Source organism: Saccopteryx leptura, chromosome 9 (genome assembly GCF_036850995.1).
Source record: "Saccopteryx leptura isolate mSacLep1 chromosome 9, mSacLep1_pri_phased_curated, whole genome shotgun sequence".
In the NCBI taxonomy this organism is placed as follows: Eukaryota; Metazoa; Chordata; class Mammalia; order Chiroptera; family Emballonuridae; genus Saccopteryx; species Saccopteryx leptura.
In genome coordinates, this window is record NC_089511.1 from 49,681,165 (window position 1) to 49,700,235 (window position 19,071).

The window sequence follows — 19,071 nt, forward strand, 5'->3', positions numbered from 1 at the left end:
AGGAGGGGAAAAGAAGGACAGAGAAAAAGGAGAGAGGGAAGGATGGAGAAGCAGATGGGCGCTTCTTCTGTGTGCCCTGACTGGGAATCGAACCTAGGATTTCTACATGCCCAGCCAACACTCTACCACTGAGCCAAATGGCCAGGGCACTATTACATTTTTATTCATGTAACAGATTCCCTAATTTACAGTTGCCATTTCCAGTCTTGACTGATTACACCCAAAGATCCATAACACAGAGATATATGTTGATACACATATTCAAATTGTAGGCATGTAGAGGACGGCACGCAAAAGCAAGTTAGCAGTCACAGCCAAAAATCCAGTATCTATGACAGTTCAGAACAGTGGGTATTAGAGATATGTGCTCACCTCTCCTTTCTTCTAAAACTATATTAAAGCAACAGCAAAGATATATACAGAAAAAAGATATACCTGGAAGAATATTCATTATAGCATAGACAGATCTCAACAGTAGATCAGAAATATTTAAGAATTTTAGGAAGATAGAAACCAGAAAGAAAACGAGTTACTTTGGTTCAGGTATCAGTTTGGCAAAAATAAAATGAATAAAAGTAAACCAACAGTTTGGAAAATTGTTGCTGCTGAAAGAATGTATATTTGTGCAGATACTGTAAAAGGCAAATTGACAAAATTCTTAAAAACATACATCTCTAAGGCCCATTTAATTCCATTTCTAAAAAGTAATATTCACAGGGGAACACAAATAATGCACAAGAATGTCTTACAGCAGCACTGCTTACAGGAGTCAAAAAACCCTATTAATAGGTAGATGCTTAAATAAACTACAGTATATACATACCACAAAATACTATGTAGTTATTAAAAATTCTACATTGTAGATCTACAAGTGCTGACATGAAAGCTCTTTAAGATACACCGCTGAGTGAGAAGAGCAAGTTAAAAGTAATAAAAACAGTAAAGTGACCATTTGTTGCCAAAATACACACAGACACTACAATGTTTACATTTCTGAGAATGATATAGATTATAAATAGCACCACCAAAAAAGTACACATCAAACTGACAGCAATTAATCTCTGTGGAGCGGTCTTAATTGGAGTTGGCTATTGAGGTAGCCTTATCTGAATGTTAAACTTTGTACTCAAGTATCATTTGATCATATAAACACCAAAGACAGAGAACTGAAACCTGCAACACAAAGAGAGGCACATGAGAAGCGTTTGTGGTAGTTATGAGCTGTTCCTCCCAAAAGAGCCTCTAGGGAAACAAAGTTCAAGCCCTAAGTTTAAGAGCAAGAGTGTGTCAGTGCCGTATAACCAAAACAAAACTAAATATATAAAGAGGCAACTAAATGAAGAAGTTAGCAAAAAGTCAAGGTAAACATTTTTAAAAAGTAAAAACTATCCAAGAAATAAAAAATGGTATCAGAAATGAAAAAGGAGCTATAACTGGAGATTTTCCGCACATTAGTAAAATTTGATATAAAAAGACTTGAAAATGTAAATGAAATGGGTGGTTTTCTAGAGAAATGTAAGTTATCCAAACTGACTATACAAAATAGAGCCAAACATTTATCTGAAAGGTATTAGGCATAGTTGGTTTTAACCATGAATTCTTCCAAACCTTCCAGGAAGTTAGTTTCTAATATTTAAATTATTCCAGAACATGGAAAAAGATCAAGAGTTTCTCGACTCATTTTAGGACACTAATCTAATTTCAGAAGCTAAGCAGGGTTGGGCCTGGTTAGTCTGTGGATGGGAGACTAACAGAGCCTATTACCAAAACCGGACAGGAAAGCCCAAAGAAACAGGGGTGAGGAGAAAAAATTCAGACCACTGCATTGCAAGATAGCATCTGATGCTCTCACCAACGAAACTCCAACTGTGATTTCTAGTCCTTGTTACAAACAAAAATTTCCCCTTGAATGTCTAACCCTCTGAAGGGAGAGGAGCAGGGCTAGGCCAGTAATATCACTCACAAATGACAGCAACTGCCACTGACGAACCACACGATAAACATGACTCAATGAATTTAAAATAAAACATTACCAAATAAAATTTAACAGTATATTAAAAGAATGTATGATGGGCCATAATGAGAAAACACCAGTCATGTCCTTCTGACATAAACAACCAGAAAATGGAACAAAATAGCCCCAGACTGAAAATAACCTAAACAACACCTAAATGTCTACCAACAAGATAGTGGATTTAAAAACTAATAATTCATACAACAGAATACTACATAGCAATGAAAGTAAGTGAACTAGAACTATGCACTGCATAACATTTTAAAGTCAGCACAGACTATATATACATTGTGATCCCCTAAGATTATAATGAAACCTTTCTACCACCTGGTGACATTATAGCCATTGCAACATCAGAGCCAATACATTGCTCACATGTTTATGGTCATGCTGGTGTAAACAAACCTACTGTGTTGCCAGTCATATAAATGTGTACAGCACATTCAATTGTGTACAGCACATAACACTTGATAATAATAAACAACTATCCTACTGGCTTATATATTCAATTTTTAATCATTAGAGTGTACTCTAGTTCCAAAAAAAAGTTTGCTATAAAACAGTATGCTGTGTTACACTGGCAGCAACCTCATATATCTCGTGTTTGTTTACACATCTCTTGATTGCACCATTTTCTCTTGTGCTTGCTTGACCTTGGGGTTGTCTTCTGCAAGAACATGCTGTGCACGCTCAGAGCCTAGGAGCAATAGGCTACACCATGTAGCCTAGGTGTGTAGTTGGTTATACTATCTAGCTTTGTGTAAGTGTACTCTATGATGTTCCTACAACATCGGAATCACCTAATGATGCATTTCTCAGAACATGTCTGCATCATTAAGCGGCAGATGATTGTGAGGTACATGCAGCAGCATTGTGGGTAGTATTAAAAACATAATATTGAAAAAAACAAAACAAAACATAATGTTGAAAAAAACTAGACACACAAAAAATACATGTTGAGTATATTAAGTATATTATATATATAAATTATATGTTATATAAAGTTTAAGAATATAATTTTTTTGAAACAATAAATTAGCAAACTAATGTAATAAACTAATGTAACAAAGAAAACTGTGAAAGCACTAATATACAAATAAGTAATAAGGGAAAAATAATTTCAGAAAGAGGGAAAATATCTTTTTTTAAACCCTGAGATAAACTGGCCAAACTCTACAAATAACTCTGACAACCGAGCTTTGGGTGACTTTATAAGGAAATATTATACCAAAACTGACTCCTGAAGACAGGAAGTCTAGATTCACTCTGGATATAGTAAAAGATAGGTACAAAGTTGCAAAAAGCTATCCCACAGAAAAGTAACTAGTTCATGAGTCATTTCTTCTGTAAAGACTGATCTACCATTAGGTCAACTTCTTCCTCAACTTCTAGCATCCCAGAACTGACCAGAATTTGCCTCCCTCAAAGTCACCAGAGGCCTGTCCGTCCTTCTCTTTCTAGAATCTAAAAGTCTACAAAGTCTACAAAGGCATATGAAATATGAAGTGAGCAGACAGTAATTGTAGATAAATTACTGCCGTCACCAGGTAGAACAGAACTCAATCATGAAAACTGTTGAAAAATTCTAATTATATTAGCTCTATAATCCTTTCCAACAATAAAATCTAATGTTGGGTTAAACAGGAGTTCAACTGGGTGGACCTAGGAATCAAATCACAGTGGAAGAATGTTTTCCAGAGTAGGTGGGTCCTATCTGAACAAGCAACCTCTCTTCAGATAAGAAAAATTATGAGTTAGTCAAAGACAGTTAATGTTCCCTACAATACTTATTTTTTGAGAAGCTACTTCAGCCTGACCAGGAAGGCACATATGAGAAAGCAATCAATGAACAACTAAGGTGTCGCAACGAAAAACGGATGATTGATGCTTCTCATCTCTCTCCGTTCCTGTCTGTCTGTCCCTAGCTATCCCTCTCTCTGACTCTCCCTCTGTCTCTGTAAATAAATAAATAAAAACTCTTAAAAAAAAAAAAAAAAAAAAGAAAGAGAAGCTACTTCAAGTAATAACAAAAATCATGCAAAAAATGCAAAGAAACTGCAAAATTAATACTTACTTTTGCATCATCTGTGTCAAAAACATCACACCAAGGAGATTTAACACCTTTAATTGCCAGGTCAAATGAACAGGTGAAAAAAGCTACCTGAATTAAATCTGGGGGGGGAAAAAAGGTAAAATTTGTGAGTTACTATTTGCTGCAATTTTCCAAATGCTAAATATCTATAAAACGCCATGTGCAATACAGCTGAAGAATCTGGGTAAAATTAGCTTTGTGAGGAGACTATTCAGTTGCTTCCCAACTATCAAAGAATTAAAACTTACTCTGTACAATCCAAAGGGGAGGATACTGGAACTGTCAGGAGAAACTATGAGGAGGTATAAATTTCAACTCAATGAGTAGTTAGGCTACACAAAGTAGCCTTTGTTAGTACCAAATTAGAATACTGCTCTCGCCTGACCGGGTGGTGGCACAGTGGAGAGAACTAAGTGGGATGCTGAGGACCCAGGTTCAAAACCCCAAGGTTGCCAGCTTGGTTTCATCTGGCTTGAACACAGGCTCACCAGCTTGAGCGAGGAGTCATAGACATGACCCCACGGTCACTGGCTTGAGCGCAAGGTGCTCCCTTGAGCCAATGGGTCATTGGCTCAGCTGAAGCCACTCCTCCCCCAGGCACTATGACAAGCAATCAATAAACAAGCAAGTGACACAACTGTAACTGGATGCCCCTCCCTCCCTCCCTCCTTCCTTCCTAAATATTAACTCAGTCACGGGCAAGTGGTGACACTGCTAAAAAGAGAGAAAAGACATCAAATGCAGGGGAGAGGTTGCCTCCATTGCTTTTTCTTGAATCTCACTGGCTTCCCTCTTTTCCAAGGAAAATGAGGCAAAAAAAAATGTCTAGGCATTTTGATTTTTTTTTGATCCTTATAAAACATTCAGGCTCTGTGATTGACAGATTTCAGTCTACTTTTTCCCCCCAACATCTCCTACTTATAGTCTTTTGGAAATTTATTCACAATATTATGAAATCTTTGAATGCATATTTGTCAACACCTGCTCTATGCATTATAAATTCCTAGAAAACAGAAATAAAACATAAGATTTCTAGGCAAACATATGCCCTCGTTTTCCACCTGCTTTCCCAGCCTAACTATTAATAATGTCATTTTCACCCTCAAAAGTGTCCTAGATAGCATGATAAATTACAGTCAGCTCATCACAGCAATACCTTATGAAAGACACAACCTCTCACTTTTCTCAGCATCTTTAGGTTTAAAGCCTCAAAAAAAATAAAATCACACTACTTTGCCTCTTACTTTCTAAAACTTATCTCTTAAAAACATTAGCACATACTTCTGAATTTCTTCAAAAGTTAAATTTATAAGCCTTTCAATCTGTGTCACTTTATGAGAAGGTAACACAGAAAAGGTAATTTTTGTTTTATAAAAAATGGTGAGAATTAAAGCTTTATGTATACCTCTACCCTCAAAAAAATTGCAAGGATGTATGCCCTCTGGATATAGCAAGAATCTTGAACATTAATTTACATACACTTCAAAGAAGAATTTGAATCTAAAAATAGTAAACATGAGGCGTACTATTTTCTTGATCTAGAACATATTATTTTTTACCGTAAAATCAACTGTGGGCCTTTAAAAGGAATAACTTTATGATTGCATATTTTTTCATTTTCAAAGTTAAAAGAACATTTAAATTATTTCAGAATTCAAATGAAAGATAACAGGCACATTACCTGCATTTAAATTGTTGACTGGCACTTGTAAAATAGCTGCAACTTTTTTTAAGACTTTCTGCATTTCTGGTCCAGTTTTGAAGGCTTCTACATGATAAAGAGCTGTATTATTACTTTCCACTTCAGTTGTAAACTTCTCACAATGATCAAAGAACCTCATTAGCTTATCATTAATTCTTGGAGGTCCACACTCCATGTCTGAAAGGGAAAATTAAACATATTATATATCTACACACCCCCATATATATATATATAGTTCACATAAGTGACAATTTCAGATTATTGGAAATTTTGTTTCAAGTGTGAAAAGAAACACTAAAAACCTATTTACTCATATTTGAAATAAGCACACCTTATTCAAGAAAGAGGAAGGTCAAAACGATTCCCCATTTGTAGTAATAATTTATGAGAGTATAAGCTAGAAAAGACTAAAGAAACAGAGTATCAAATATAAAATACAACGCGTTATAGCAATACCACACAATAAAATAAAGGTGACTGAAATTAATGTTTTCTTAAAGAAAGCAAAAACAATTAGACATAAAAGTCGTATAGCCTGACCAGGTGGTGGCACAGTGGATAGAGCATCGGACTGGGATGAAGAGGACCCAGGTTCGAGACCCCAAGGTCGCCAGCTTGAGCATGAGCTCATCTGGTTTAAGCAAAAGCTCACCAGCTTGGACCCAAGGTCGCTGGCTCCAGCAAGGGGTTGCTCGGTCCGCTGAAGGCCCGCGGTCAAGGCACATATGAGAGGGCAGTCAATGAACAACTAAGGTGTTGCAACGCGCAATGAAAAACTAATGATTGATGCTTCTCATCTCTCTCTGTCCCTGTCTGTCCGTCTCTCTTACTCACTCTCTGTCTCTGTAAAAAAAAATAAATAAATAAAAATTAAAAAAAAAAAAGTCTTATAAAGTACAAAACTGTGTTATGTAAGTACTGTTTGTTAGGTACAGAAAATTTGAAAAACAAACTAAAAATTAGCAAAATTTCTGATTACACACAAAGTGAGAGATAATTCAACAGACAGAATGTTTTTCTACTCTAAGCCAAATTCTAAATAGAATATATTATTTCCCAAATAACTTTCTCAACCCTCTTTACTTTGGGAAAGACTGCTTGGGACAAAAACTACTGACAACAGCACAAACTCCATTAACGCTTTTGTTTTCCACTGTGCTAGGAGCTTCTGATTTGGTCTGTTTTCTAACTGAAGCTCCCAGACAACTTCCCATTTAGAATTTAATAACATATTATCTTCCCAATTTGGCAACAAATGATATTGGAAAAGCATTCATAATCATGCTTAAACTATTGGGGTATCTTTCAAGTTTTTTCAGAGTTATATTCAAAACACACTGGCTTAAATCATCATATTCTTCAATAATTTACCATAAAAAGAACCCTGTTTCTGTACATAAAATCAGAAAATTAAATCTAGTCATACTGCTTTGCTTTAGATATGTGTATGGAAAAAATATATACATCTGTCTGTCTACATCCATTTCTGGAAACTCTGAAATGGATAATTCTGTCCATTTTAACTGCAAATTCAAAATATAATTTCCCAAGTGGATCTGGATCTTTGTATTATCTAATTACTGCTGCTCTTTAAACAGAAACAAAGGCCTTGTCCTGTTTCTGTAAGAATACAAAATCTAATTCTGTGTCCTCTCTCAAAAGCCCAGATGTACATAACAGGCAAAACAATTGTCTCTAGACAATAATGAAGTATCTAGGCAAAGGGGTTTAATCTGACACTAAAAATGGTGAGGGGTGGGCTTATTTTAAACTATTCTGATCCCTGGCTTTGTACTGTGAGGCCAATGCCAATCCCCACAATGCCACCCAGGAGGTCCAATGGCTCTTTTTCTGGTATACACTATACAGGGTGGAGCAAAAGAGGTTTCCAGTTGTGAGTATACAGAAGAGTTTATTCTTGTATTATTTCCCATAACAACTGTAAATCTACTCTTGCCCCACCATGTACATGCTGTGTTATACTAATTCAATATTTTAACTTAACAGATTTGTGGGTAATTTTCACTCATATTAATAGAAAAAGCTTATCTATAATTAAAAAGCACAATTCAACAGGTGACTAACCCCAGTTCAGCCAATGAATTATCCACAGAGCAATAATATGACACACTATCGATGGAAGAACCCTTGGAAATGGTTGAAATGCTTCAGGAAAGGATGCTATTGGGGAAATGGAAAACCAGCCTATTTCATTTTTCACTTGGGCTTTGAAACTAAATGATGCCGCATCTCTCAACTCTGATCTTAAAACTGATAAAGAAAATATATTAACATTTGATCATCTCTGGCAACAAAAGGAAAATGTTATATTTTTTATTCTCATCCTAAATTACAAGACAGAGAGAAGTTATATAGTGTAATGGTTAAGAGACAAGCTCTAAATCAGATTTCCTGGTTCCATACCTAGCTTTGTGAAATTAGACCAATTCTTTAGTGTTTGTTTCTCAATTTCCTCATCTGTTACGGAGGGGGAAAATACTGTCAACCTCAGAGACTGTGGTAATGATTTAGTGAAATAAATGTAAAGCATGCCTGGCGTATGGCCGGTATTAAGTGTTTGCTATTAGTATTAACTGTGTCTATTAAATATTTTCTAAGGGAAAAAAAGCACTATTCCTGGAAAACAGAAGACCTGGAATTCTGGGCCTGACTTGAGTCCACAAGGCATATTTTTGGGCTCAGCTGCTCCACCTCTGAATTAAGGGGTCTCACTAGATGATGTCTCAAATTTTGCAAAAGAATAAGTAATGGAATAAATTAATAAAATACTGCATGTTGCCATGGAGCACAGCTACAATGGAGGTCAATCTACAGTACCTATAAGAACAAAATAGAGAAAAAAGCACAACAGTAAAGAAAATGTTAAAGCAGCTTTCTCAAATAGGAGGTAGGTCTACACCATCTGGAAAACACTGATCAGTAAAAAAACACACAGCATGAGAAGCAAAGCCTGAGAAATAAAGTCCTAGATGGTATTTAAAGTGTGCCCAACTGTAGCAGCCACAGAGGGAGGAAAGGTAGGGTTTGTTGCTCAGAGAGGGCAAATCAATTTGAGAAAGGATGATCAAAAAGGTCCTTTGTCTCTTTTCCTATTGAATCCCGCAACGTTTTACTACAACGTCCTGCACGTTGAAGGTGCCAAATTCATACCTGACGAATGAATAAAAAAATGTGTGTATGAGAAGGGAGATAGTTAAATCCAGAGCATGACATGGGGTGGGGGTCCGAGAGACTGGGGAACGAGGGCAGAGGGAAATTAGTGGCTGGGATTGGGCACTGACTGGGATCGGGGGGAAGATTCAGGAGGCTGGTGGAGGGGATTTCAGGTGGGGTGAGAACGAGGGAGGTCACCTGCAACGTCGGGCGCCGGTGACCCAGGATGGTAGTGCTGCCACAGTCCCTTCAGGAAGGCGTCGCCGCTCTCCACGCAGCGGTGCTTGGAGCTGGTGACCAGCTGCAAGCGGCTACAGTTCTCGCGGCTGAAGAGGCCCGGGAAAAGGGAGGAGAGGCGCAACGCCAGCTGTCGCATGTCCTGCCGCCCCTTCTCCACCAGCTGCCCGTCCATCCAGTCCGCGTACCACAGCGGACGGTCGGCCAGCGCGGCGCCGAGGTCCCGGCCGCCGGCGGCGTCGGCCCGATGCTCCCCGGGCCCGCGGGCCTGCAGCAGCCCGTGCAGCTGCCGCAGCTTGCGGATCTGCTTGGAGGTAGGGTAGCGGGTGCCGTGGCGGATGAGGGCGACCAGCTGCACCGGCGTGCAGTTCTCCAGCAGCTCCGGGTCCCGCCGCGGCGCCTCGGGGTCCGGCAGCAGCCCGGGGTTGGCATCCTCGTAGCGAGTTTTGGTGCCGAAGTACTGGCTGAGCGGCGAGACCACAAGGTCCTGCGGCTCCAGGAGGGAGCAGCGCGAGAGCGACGCGAGCAGAGCCGCAGCCAGGACCGCGGCGGGTGCCAGGGAAGCCCTGGGGAGGCAGCCAGAGCCGCGAAGCATGTTGCTGTGCGGCCCGCGGAGCGGGGCGTACAGGCGCCGGCCCCAACTTCCGGCTCCGGCGAGCAGGGGGCGGGCCCGGGGCTTGCTTCCGGCCTGTGCCTCGGGCAGTGGCTGTGTGCAGGCCGCGGGCTGGCGGAGTGTCGTCGGCTCCCGTGGGGAGCTCCGAGGGGCCGCTTAGACTCTGTGGCTCAGAGGAAGCCTGCAGCAAACCCGGAGCAGCTTTGGAGAGCTGTGCTTCAGGGGGAGCCGACGTGGGCCGGCCTGGGACTGACGCCACGACTCCCCGCCTTTATAATTTTCTGAGGTGTCAACAAGCCCGAACTGAGCCAGGGCACCTTTTGACAGCTAACTATGTATCATCATCCTTACTCATCCAATTGTTTTTCAAAATATGGTCTCAGAACCTGCCACATCAAATCCACCTGAGGCGGTTGATGAGAACACAGATCCCTGGGCCTTGCCTTAGCTAGCATGCCTCCAGAAGCCCAAGATGTTAGGCCTGTTAGTGTTTGGAAATAACAGTATACAAAAAGGTAGAGAAGAACCTGGAAAAAGGCTCAGTTCTCCAGGCAGTTTATTTCCTGAGCCTTTGGTAGTCCCTTGACCCAGACAAGCCAAAGTTGACTTTAGTAAGACTGCACCCCAGAAGTGATAAGGGAACCCCACAATTAGAAATTTGGCTTAAGTAATAGTAGCTTTTTAGTTGCGATGAATAGGAGATACGTAAGGGTTAGGAAATAGTTAATCTGCTTGTTATTCTCTCCTAATGGCTTCCTGGCCTTTACTTTGAAATAAAGTGAAAAGTTTACCTTTGCAGGAATGTCAGGGAAAGCTTATATTGGGGAGGGACCTGATAATTAGGGAAGTTTAAATCACAATAGTTGTTTGTAAAAGCCTACCCACAGGATTTACTGTGAAAAGTTAGGGCCTAAATATTAGAAACTCAGTTCACCAGTCTTAAATCTTTACTTTGTGTCCTAAGAAGATAGGGAGTCTTTTCACAGAAAATTCCCAGAGGCAGATGGTCCCAGAGACACCAGGTCCTGGCTGTTCCTGGGAGACACCTGACCTCAGCTGGCTTGAAGATTTACGGAGGACACCAGATAGGACCATGCTGATTGGGCCTGTGCTACATCAGAACAACTTGTAGAGGAGAAGTTTCTGAAGATGAACACCCACCTCTAGTGCATCGTTATGTGGCTAACTGAATGGACTTTTACTTCTTTTCTTTTTCACTGAACCCTGTAAATACTGGCAGCACCAGGAGAGTGTTACGGCAGCTTTGTGGAGAGGACTCCGCTACCTTCCAGGGTACCGGTATTTCTGAATTAAAGAAGCTCTTGTACACTCAGTCTGGTTCATTTCGGATTGCGATGAGCTGTCTGAATCAGGGTTAGTTCCAGTAACAGAAGTATTGTGCTTGTTGATACTGAGGACAGTAAGATACAGCAGTCTTGGTAACTTGGGAGCATTGAGTCATGGCTCAAAATGTTTACTCTGTCATTAAATATGAGTTACTTGGCTATATGAAGCAAACATGCTCTCTACTTAACACCACTCCAGACCCAAACTGTTCATCCATATGCTTGTGTACTCAAATCAGCAGCTAGGCCTCTCATAGGTTATTTCTCAGAATCTTTGATCCCTGCTGCCCCAAGTCATAACTCTGAACAATATCTTGGTTTCTCCATTTGAACCCCAGTTTGTAGGCCAGTTGGGAAAAGAATGTAAATATTAAGGAAGTCATAGAGTAATCCAAATTTAAGGAAGTTTGGGTCATGTTTTTATAAGTAGTTTTTTCCTCCAAAGACACTCTTGGTAAGTCATCTCCATCTTTACTCTTTTTCTCCTTTAGTACCTCTCTGATCCAGAGAGGTGTAACCACTAAATGTTAACCAATGAAGAAGCAACCAAGTGTTCTAAAGACATCACCCCTTCCTCGTGAAGCCATCTTTACAGACCCTGTTTAACTACTTACAAAACTTGTGGCATGCATATTTATGTACTAAATTTTCCCCTAGCTTGATTTCATTCTCCCATAATCATTCATCTGTTAATTTTCTGCTGTTTATATACTTATATAAACCAACTACAACCATTTTGATGTCAACCTGAAATGACAAATGATAAAATTAAGCAATGCCTTCATGTTTTTGGCTAGTAATAAGCCAGGTAGAGTATAAAGAGGACAAAGAGTGTGTAAGTGTTGGATCCAGACTCCAAGCCCATACACACATTAAATGAATGACCTTAAAAAGTAATCCAAGTCCTCTGAGCCATAGTTTCTTTATTTGAAAATTTGAAATATTGGAACCTAAGTTTTAGGTTAATATTTTATATTTAAACACTGATGTATTTAAAACCCATATAATAGACTGCTGTGAGTGTTCTTTTAATCACTAATGTTCAATGTTGTTATTCCTATATTAACATGCTTAGCTCTCTAGGAACTATACAGTATAAACTTACTTCTATATTAAAGTGAATGATATTCACAGGCAAGACATGCATCAAAGGTCATTTCAGAACTTTTCTAATAAAAATTTACTCATCTCAAATATGGGTCTCATTCTTAAAGCAGTGAGCACTTTTGAAAGTTTTAAGAAGGTGACAGGCCTTGCTCATCTTTTCATGCCAGGAATATGTCTTAATTCTTTGGCCAGACTGTAAATTGGCTGCCCTTTGAAATAGGTGCCCACATTGTCCAATCAGTACAAAGGAATTTACATAGTATAAAACATGGCTGCCCCTTTCCAAAGACAATGGGTGGGCAGCCTTCCTTCATGAGAAGTGTGGGCATGGTAGCAATATATTTGGCAAGTCTACAATAGCACAAAAGGTACAATTGAAAATTAATGGTTCAAGTTCCTTGAAGAGCTGGGAGGGGATGGAACCAAGAGCACGGACAGAAAATTTGATTTGAACCGGAAGGAAAGGAGAGCTTATCTTTCGAGAGGAGATTGGAAAGATGCATGCATATATGCATAACTTTGTTGGTCTAACAGCAGAGAATTCTTGGCTGTCAAGCCTGGTAACCTCAGTTTCCTCAGTGACACATAGGCAAAAATTGTCTGAAGAGATGGGGGAATGAGTTAAATCTTATAGAATTTTGGAAATGGATTAAGTTTGCATCTGAGAGAAATGGAAAAGTAAAGGGAAAGGATTTGAGAAGAATAGGAAACAAGTTAAAGTTGGATGGTCAGCTCTGAAGATATGAGAATGGAAGACTTGAATCTGCTGCGCCTTTCAGAGTGGAAAAGAAAAAGTTGAATTCTGTTGTTCTACATTATTTTAATTTGCCTCAAGTAGAATTTTTTTTTTATTCAACCCACTACCTTAAAGAATAGGGTAGATTATTTTTGCCCGATTATTCATAGAACTTCTGAAATAGGCATTCCATTTTAAGATGGCATGATTTCATATAGTATTTTAAATTACAGCTGTCTGCTATATTTTTAAGAGGTTATTTAAAAAGATGGTTTTCTGGTGAATAACCAATAAAGGAAAAAGCCAAATTCTCTGGTGAAAAGGGAAAACACAGAAAATATTAAGAATTTGGTTTCTAAATTCCAGCTTCATCACTTAATATCTGTGAGATCTTGAGCAAGTTATAGTCTTTTGCCTCAATTTGTTTTTTTCTATAGAGTGGGGATAATACCTATGTCATGGGATTGTTGAGAAGACTAAACAATTTACATAAAGACTTTATATAGTTCCTGGCCCCAAATAAATTCTAGTTACTTTTAACTCTTTGAGTAGTGAGTTCTTTTCATGCTCCCTGACCCCCGGAAGTGAATTTTTTTTTTTTTTTTCAAAAAATGAAATGAGTTCCAGTTACAGTTTTATTAACTTAAATTCATGTTTATTTGATACCTAACTTATGGAAACAAGAAGATACATTTGCCTTTTTTTTTAATTTTTATTAATTTATTTATTTTAGAGAGGAGAGAGAGAGACAGAGTGGAGAGAGAGACAGAGAGAGAAGGGGGAGGAGCTGGAAGCATGGACTCCCATATGTGCCTTGACCAGGCAAGCCCAGAGTTTCAAACCGGCGACCTCAGCATTTCCAGGTTGACGCTTTATCCACTGTGCCACCACAGGTCAGGCCATTTGCCTTTTTTTAATGTTGCCTTACACATTTTTAAAATAAATTTTTTATGATCGTACTCTGGATGGTCAGGAGGCATGAAGACATACATGAATGTTCGTACTACTCAAAGGGTTAAGCAGCAGTTGAGTGTTTTCTTTTTTATGCAGCCTTCAGTCTTCCATTGAAAAGGAAAATGCATTCAGCATTAGAGTTTCTTATTATCACTTCTCCTTTAACCAAACTGACAAATGGTCAGTTGTACATAGATATCTATTATCTCATAGCTGCATTAAGCAACTAAAATTGTGCCTATGCCAAGAAGGTTTAAACACTAGTGTCTTAATACCCTAATGTTTCATCTTTCCTTTGCCAATTATCGACTTAGTTCTTTTTATTATTGCAGTCGAAGAAGTCAACACAAGAGTGGTCCATGTGTATGGACAGGGCATGAGTGATCCATGCTTCAACAGCATTCCCCTCAACCTTCCTTGAATGTAAAGGCTGCATGGATCACAAGCTTCATAGATTATGCAATGCCTTTGCTCAAAAGGAACCGCATAGTCACTGACAGCTAACCACTACATTGTTCCCCAGCATATCAAAGCTAAGCTGAGTTGTTTAAATCGTGTTTCATGGGCTGGCTTTAGCTCAGCGGTTCCTTCGTGTCAAGTTCACTTGCTAAATTGTGTTTCAACTTAGAAATAGAACTTCATTGAACCACACAACAGCAATGGAATTGACCCTTCTTTATTACACCTTGTAAAGGCCCTGAATTGGAAAATAAAACAGGGACAGAGTTCAGTGCCCTGAGTCAAAGGCCACAGTGCCTTTACTGCCAACCAAAAGTACTGAAGATGGTACTGTGCTGAATGCAGCACAATAGGGATAGAATTAGTGTTGGGCAAATGTAGGCCAGTAGTCATGGCCATTGCCGCCATGCACATGCAGGTTCCCATTAGATTTGCGCAGATGGTAAAGAAACAGTGGAGCCAAAAATTACTTTACTTCATTACTTTATTCTAGCCTCGCACCGGCCAATGAGAAAACACACAGTGCTCCAAATCCCTGACACATTTTCCAGTTCCACAACCAGCAGAACCTTCTCTGGTTTTTTCTAGAATCAGAGGCCCCCACCAGTCTCAGTCACCTCTGGTTCCTCATCTGCACACCTTCTCCCTTCTCCTCTCTGCACAGATGGCTCCTCCTTCAGCACCCTGCCAGCTTGGCTTCCTTCTGCTTTCAGCACTCTGCCTTCTCTCTGCTCTCACTCTGCAAAAATGGCTTTTTTTCCTCTTTTTCTCTCTGTTCACTCTTTTCTAAATTTTTTGGTGCAAAAACCTCTCCTCCAGCAACATTAGATAACAATAGCTCTTCCCAAGCAGGAAGGTAATTAGCAATTTCGCAGATCACGTATCTGCTGTTGCCCAGTACCATTTTTTTAATGTTTTTTTTTTCTTATTTATATATTTATTTATTTATTTATTTATTTATTTATTTATTTATTTATTTTACAGAGACAGAGAGAGAGCCAGAGAGAAGGACAGATAGGGACAGACAGACAGGAACGGAGAGAGATGAGAGGCATCAATCATCAGTTTTTCATTGCGACATCTTAGTTGTTCATTGATTGCTTTCTCATATGTGCCTTGACCATGGGCCTTCAGCAGACCGAGTAACCCCTTGCTCGAGCCTGTGACCCTGGGTCCAAGCTGATGAGCTTTGCTCAAACCAGATGAGCCCGTGCTCAAGCTGGCGACCTCGGGGTCTCGACCCTGGGTCTTCTGCATCCCAGTCCGATGCTCTATCCACTGCGCCACCGCCTGGTCAGGCGCCCAGTACCATTTTTAACAATAAAAGTAAGCAAACTCAAAAAGCACAAATTTTACAAACTCATTTGCCCAACAGCAAACAATGTGTTTCAGATGTGAAACAAGTGTGTTTAGGTTTTCTTGCTTGTATTTTGCATTGGCACAGGGCAGCGCCATGTGTGTGTAGTCCTTGGAAGGCTGAGTGTGCTTGTCCTCAGGGTGGCAGATTGCAAATTGCAGGTTGCCCGCTGCTGTGGGGAGGGGTGATTGTTTGCTATTGTTTGGTGGAGAGTGGGTATTTCCACCCAGCCTGTTTTGCTGGTGAGTCTGGTAGAGAGAGAGAGAGAGAGAGAGAAAGTGCTGAGGGGCTTGGGAGCCGTGCTCAGGCTGGTGAGGGCCTTTGATTCTAGCAGGAACCAGAGAAGATTTTCCAGGCTGTGTAACCAGAGAATGTGTCAGAGCTTTGGGAGCTCTGAATGAGAGGGAAGTGGTCTTCCCTGCCTGTTAGCTCATCTGCCTTTATGAGACTAATAAATGGAATGGCCCACCATTTTCTGGCTCCACAGTTCTTTTACTGTCTGCCGGAATCCAGTGGGAACCTGCTTGGCCAAGGCCACTGGCCTTGCAATGAGCAATTCTGATTAATCAATAGGTGGGGACATTTGAGCTACTTTGCTTGTCCTTTAATCTGCTCTAAAGAAGTTCCCCTTTCTGACTTCCTCATACCCTTCTCTTCATTCTCTTCTCTGCTTCCTGACTTCCTCATTCTTGTCCCTGCTTCTATTCTATGTATATCAATAAATGCTGTGAGGACTGGAGGTCAGTGCCATCTCATGAAACCTGTATAGGGGATTGTGAGGGGGTCTCCCCTAGGTCCCTCGGTGCAAGCCACATGGTCTCCAAGAAGTCATTGTGTATGTGACAATACCCTGCTAAGGCAGTTATTTTGTAGTGATAAAACCCTCCTAGTTGCCTGATACATCCGAGGATTTTGATGTTGTGAATTCTTCCTTCTCATCAAATGTTTGTTCTAAACCCACAGAGCTATATGAAAAAGAAAATACAAAATTATGGTGAATTTAAATTACCTATATTTCTTCTATGCTTTGCCATTCCCATTTAATAGGGATAAACTGTAGCTATTCACTTTCTAATTCCATTCTGTAATGATTTTCCCACACAAGCGAGCATTGTTGCTGTCGGGCAGATAAGTTCTTTTTTCTCACCTTATTGTTAAAGATGGCCGCTGCTCTCATGTGGTGATGCTCTCACGTGATATAGCTAATTGCCCTTCTTGCTTGGGAAGGGGCTTGGTTGTGCTCATGTGTGTTGCAGTAGGGACTTTTGCACCAAAAGTTTTAAAAGGAGGAGCTAGGAGGCCATTTTGAAGAGAGAAACCACGTTCTTAGAGAGAGAGAGAGAGAGAGAGAGAGAGAGAGGAGGAGCCCATGTTGTAGCAGGGCAGGGAGGCCACATGGAGGAGGCAGCCAAAATGGCAGTGTAAGGTATTTTTCCCCGCCAAGGAAGAAGGAAGGGGCGTAACCACGAAATGTGGATAAGCAAAAGCTTTATTGAATACAGCACTTCCAGACGGTGTTCACTGGTCTGGGGGACACGGGCCAGGGAAGTCACACAGAGAAAACCATGTGGGGGAAATTTAAAGGTTCATTAGGGTGGTCGAGCTAATATTACGTGGCAAAATTTCATTGGCTGACAGACAGTCGCTCTTTTCCAAAGGACTCCTGGGAAGTTTCTTTTGGCACACATGGATGTGGGTAGTTCCAGCCAAAGTTCCTGGGTCTGGGTTCCTCACGTGACCTTTCCCCATTGTCCACTGACCTTACATTCCAACCTTCTGTGTTAAATAGGGGCACCACGATTCATCTGGCTACTTCCTGATGGTTAGGGGCGTCGTGGGGAAGGGAGGTCATAAGGTGGTGGTTTTGAGGGGAATTGGGAGGAACATCTGTTTGTGACTCAAGAAACTTCATGGATACGGTCCTGTAAGAATTTAAAAAAGAGGAGCAGCCCTGGCCGGTTGGCTCAGCGGTAGAGCGTCGGCCTAGCGTGCGGAGGACCCGGGTTCGATTCCCGGCCAGGGCACATAGGAGAAGCGCCCATTTGCTTCTCCACCCCTCCGCCGCGCTTTCCTCTCTGTCTCTCTCTTCCCCTCCCGCAGCCAGGGCTCCATTGGAGCAAGGATGGCCCGGGCGCTGGGGATGGCTCTGTGGCTTCTGCCTCAGGCGCTAGAGTGGCTCTGGTCGCAATATGGCGACGCCCAGGATGGGCAGAGCATCGCCCCCTGGTGGGCAGAGCGTCGCCCCATGGTGGGCGTGCCGGGTGGATCCTGGTCGGGCGCATGCGGGAGCCTGTCTGACTGTCTCTCCCTGTTTCCAGCTTCAGAAAAATGAAAAAAAAAAAAAAAAAGAGAAAAAAAAAGAGGAGCAATAGGAGGATTTGCAGGGTCCAGCCTTTTGGTGAGCCAGAGAAGGGTAGGGCCCAGTGGTTCTGACTGCCAGCAGTCCTGCATGGGGGCAAGCTTGAGGCAAAACTGCATATCAGGAGTGGCATACAAAGGGGAAAAACTGCATGTCAGGAGTGGCGTAAGAAGGGGAAAGGAAGAGGTCCCATCCATTCCCATATCCGAAACCTGTGAGGGAGCTGGAGGTCTAGAGTGTGATGGCAAAACAGAGAAGGTAGCTCCTGTGTCCACAAGAAATGAGATGGACTTACTTGTTTTTGTAGCATTACCCTGGGTTTGGCGTGGGTGATGGGAGTCTTCAAGTCCGGGTCAAGTCAGTCGTCCATGAGGCCTAGGAGTTTGAGTGGTGGGCCTGCCTGGCTGGCTTGGCCTCTCATTTGGGTGGCTTGTCCTCTATGTAGAGGTGTCGGGGAATAGCCTATTGCCCAAAGGGGCAATCTCTCTGCCAGTGACCGGGCTGCTTGCAGTCAGGGCAGGACTCAGTGAGCAGCTGTGGGCAGGGGCCCTGCTAGGACCAGTGACCCTGCTTGCCACATTTAAAGCAAGCTCCTGGTGGGATCCTCCTTGCAGACCAGACTTGGGTTGGGCACCTCCTGTGCCTTGCCCCTGTTGCTCTGCTGGCCTCAGGGCTGCCACAAGAGCCTGGGTTTGGAGTGTTACCTTCTGCTGCATGCGGGCCTGGCAAATAGACTCAGCCTTTTTTTACTAGCCGCGACTATTAAAAACTTTAAATGCCATGTTCACAGGTCTCAGATAGGGGTTTAGGGGCTGAGAATAAGATGAGGGGGCTCCTGGGGAGTCCGGCACCCAGATCCGGCCAGAAACACCGGAGCCAGAGGCAGGACAGGGCCAGACCTTCCTGCAAGAAGACCGGGGT

General features: G+C 41.5%; 1 protein-coding gene across 1 annotated transcript in view; it reads right to left on the reverse strand.

The window, feature by feature from the left end:
• Positions 1-9,948, reverse strand: part of MINPP1 (multiple inositol-polyphosphate phosphatase 1) — a 36,033-nt gene extending 26,085 nt beyond the window's left edge. Inside the window, exons 1-3 of the mRNA XM_066348268.1 lie at positions 9,181-9,948; positions 5,788-5,985; positions 4,089-4,186 (exon numbers count right to left, since the gene is read on the reverse strand). Coding sequence (XP_066204365.1) covers positions 4,089-4,186; positions 5,788-5,985; positions 9,181-9,814 — 930 coding nt within the window. The 5' untranslated portion in view covers positions 9,815-9,948. The remainder of the gene's footprint in view (positions 1-4,088; positions 4,187-5,787; positions 5,986-9,180) is intronic.
• Between the last annotated feature and the right edge of the window lie 9,123 nt (positions 9,949-19,071).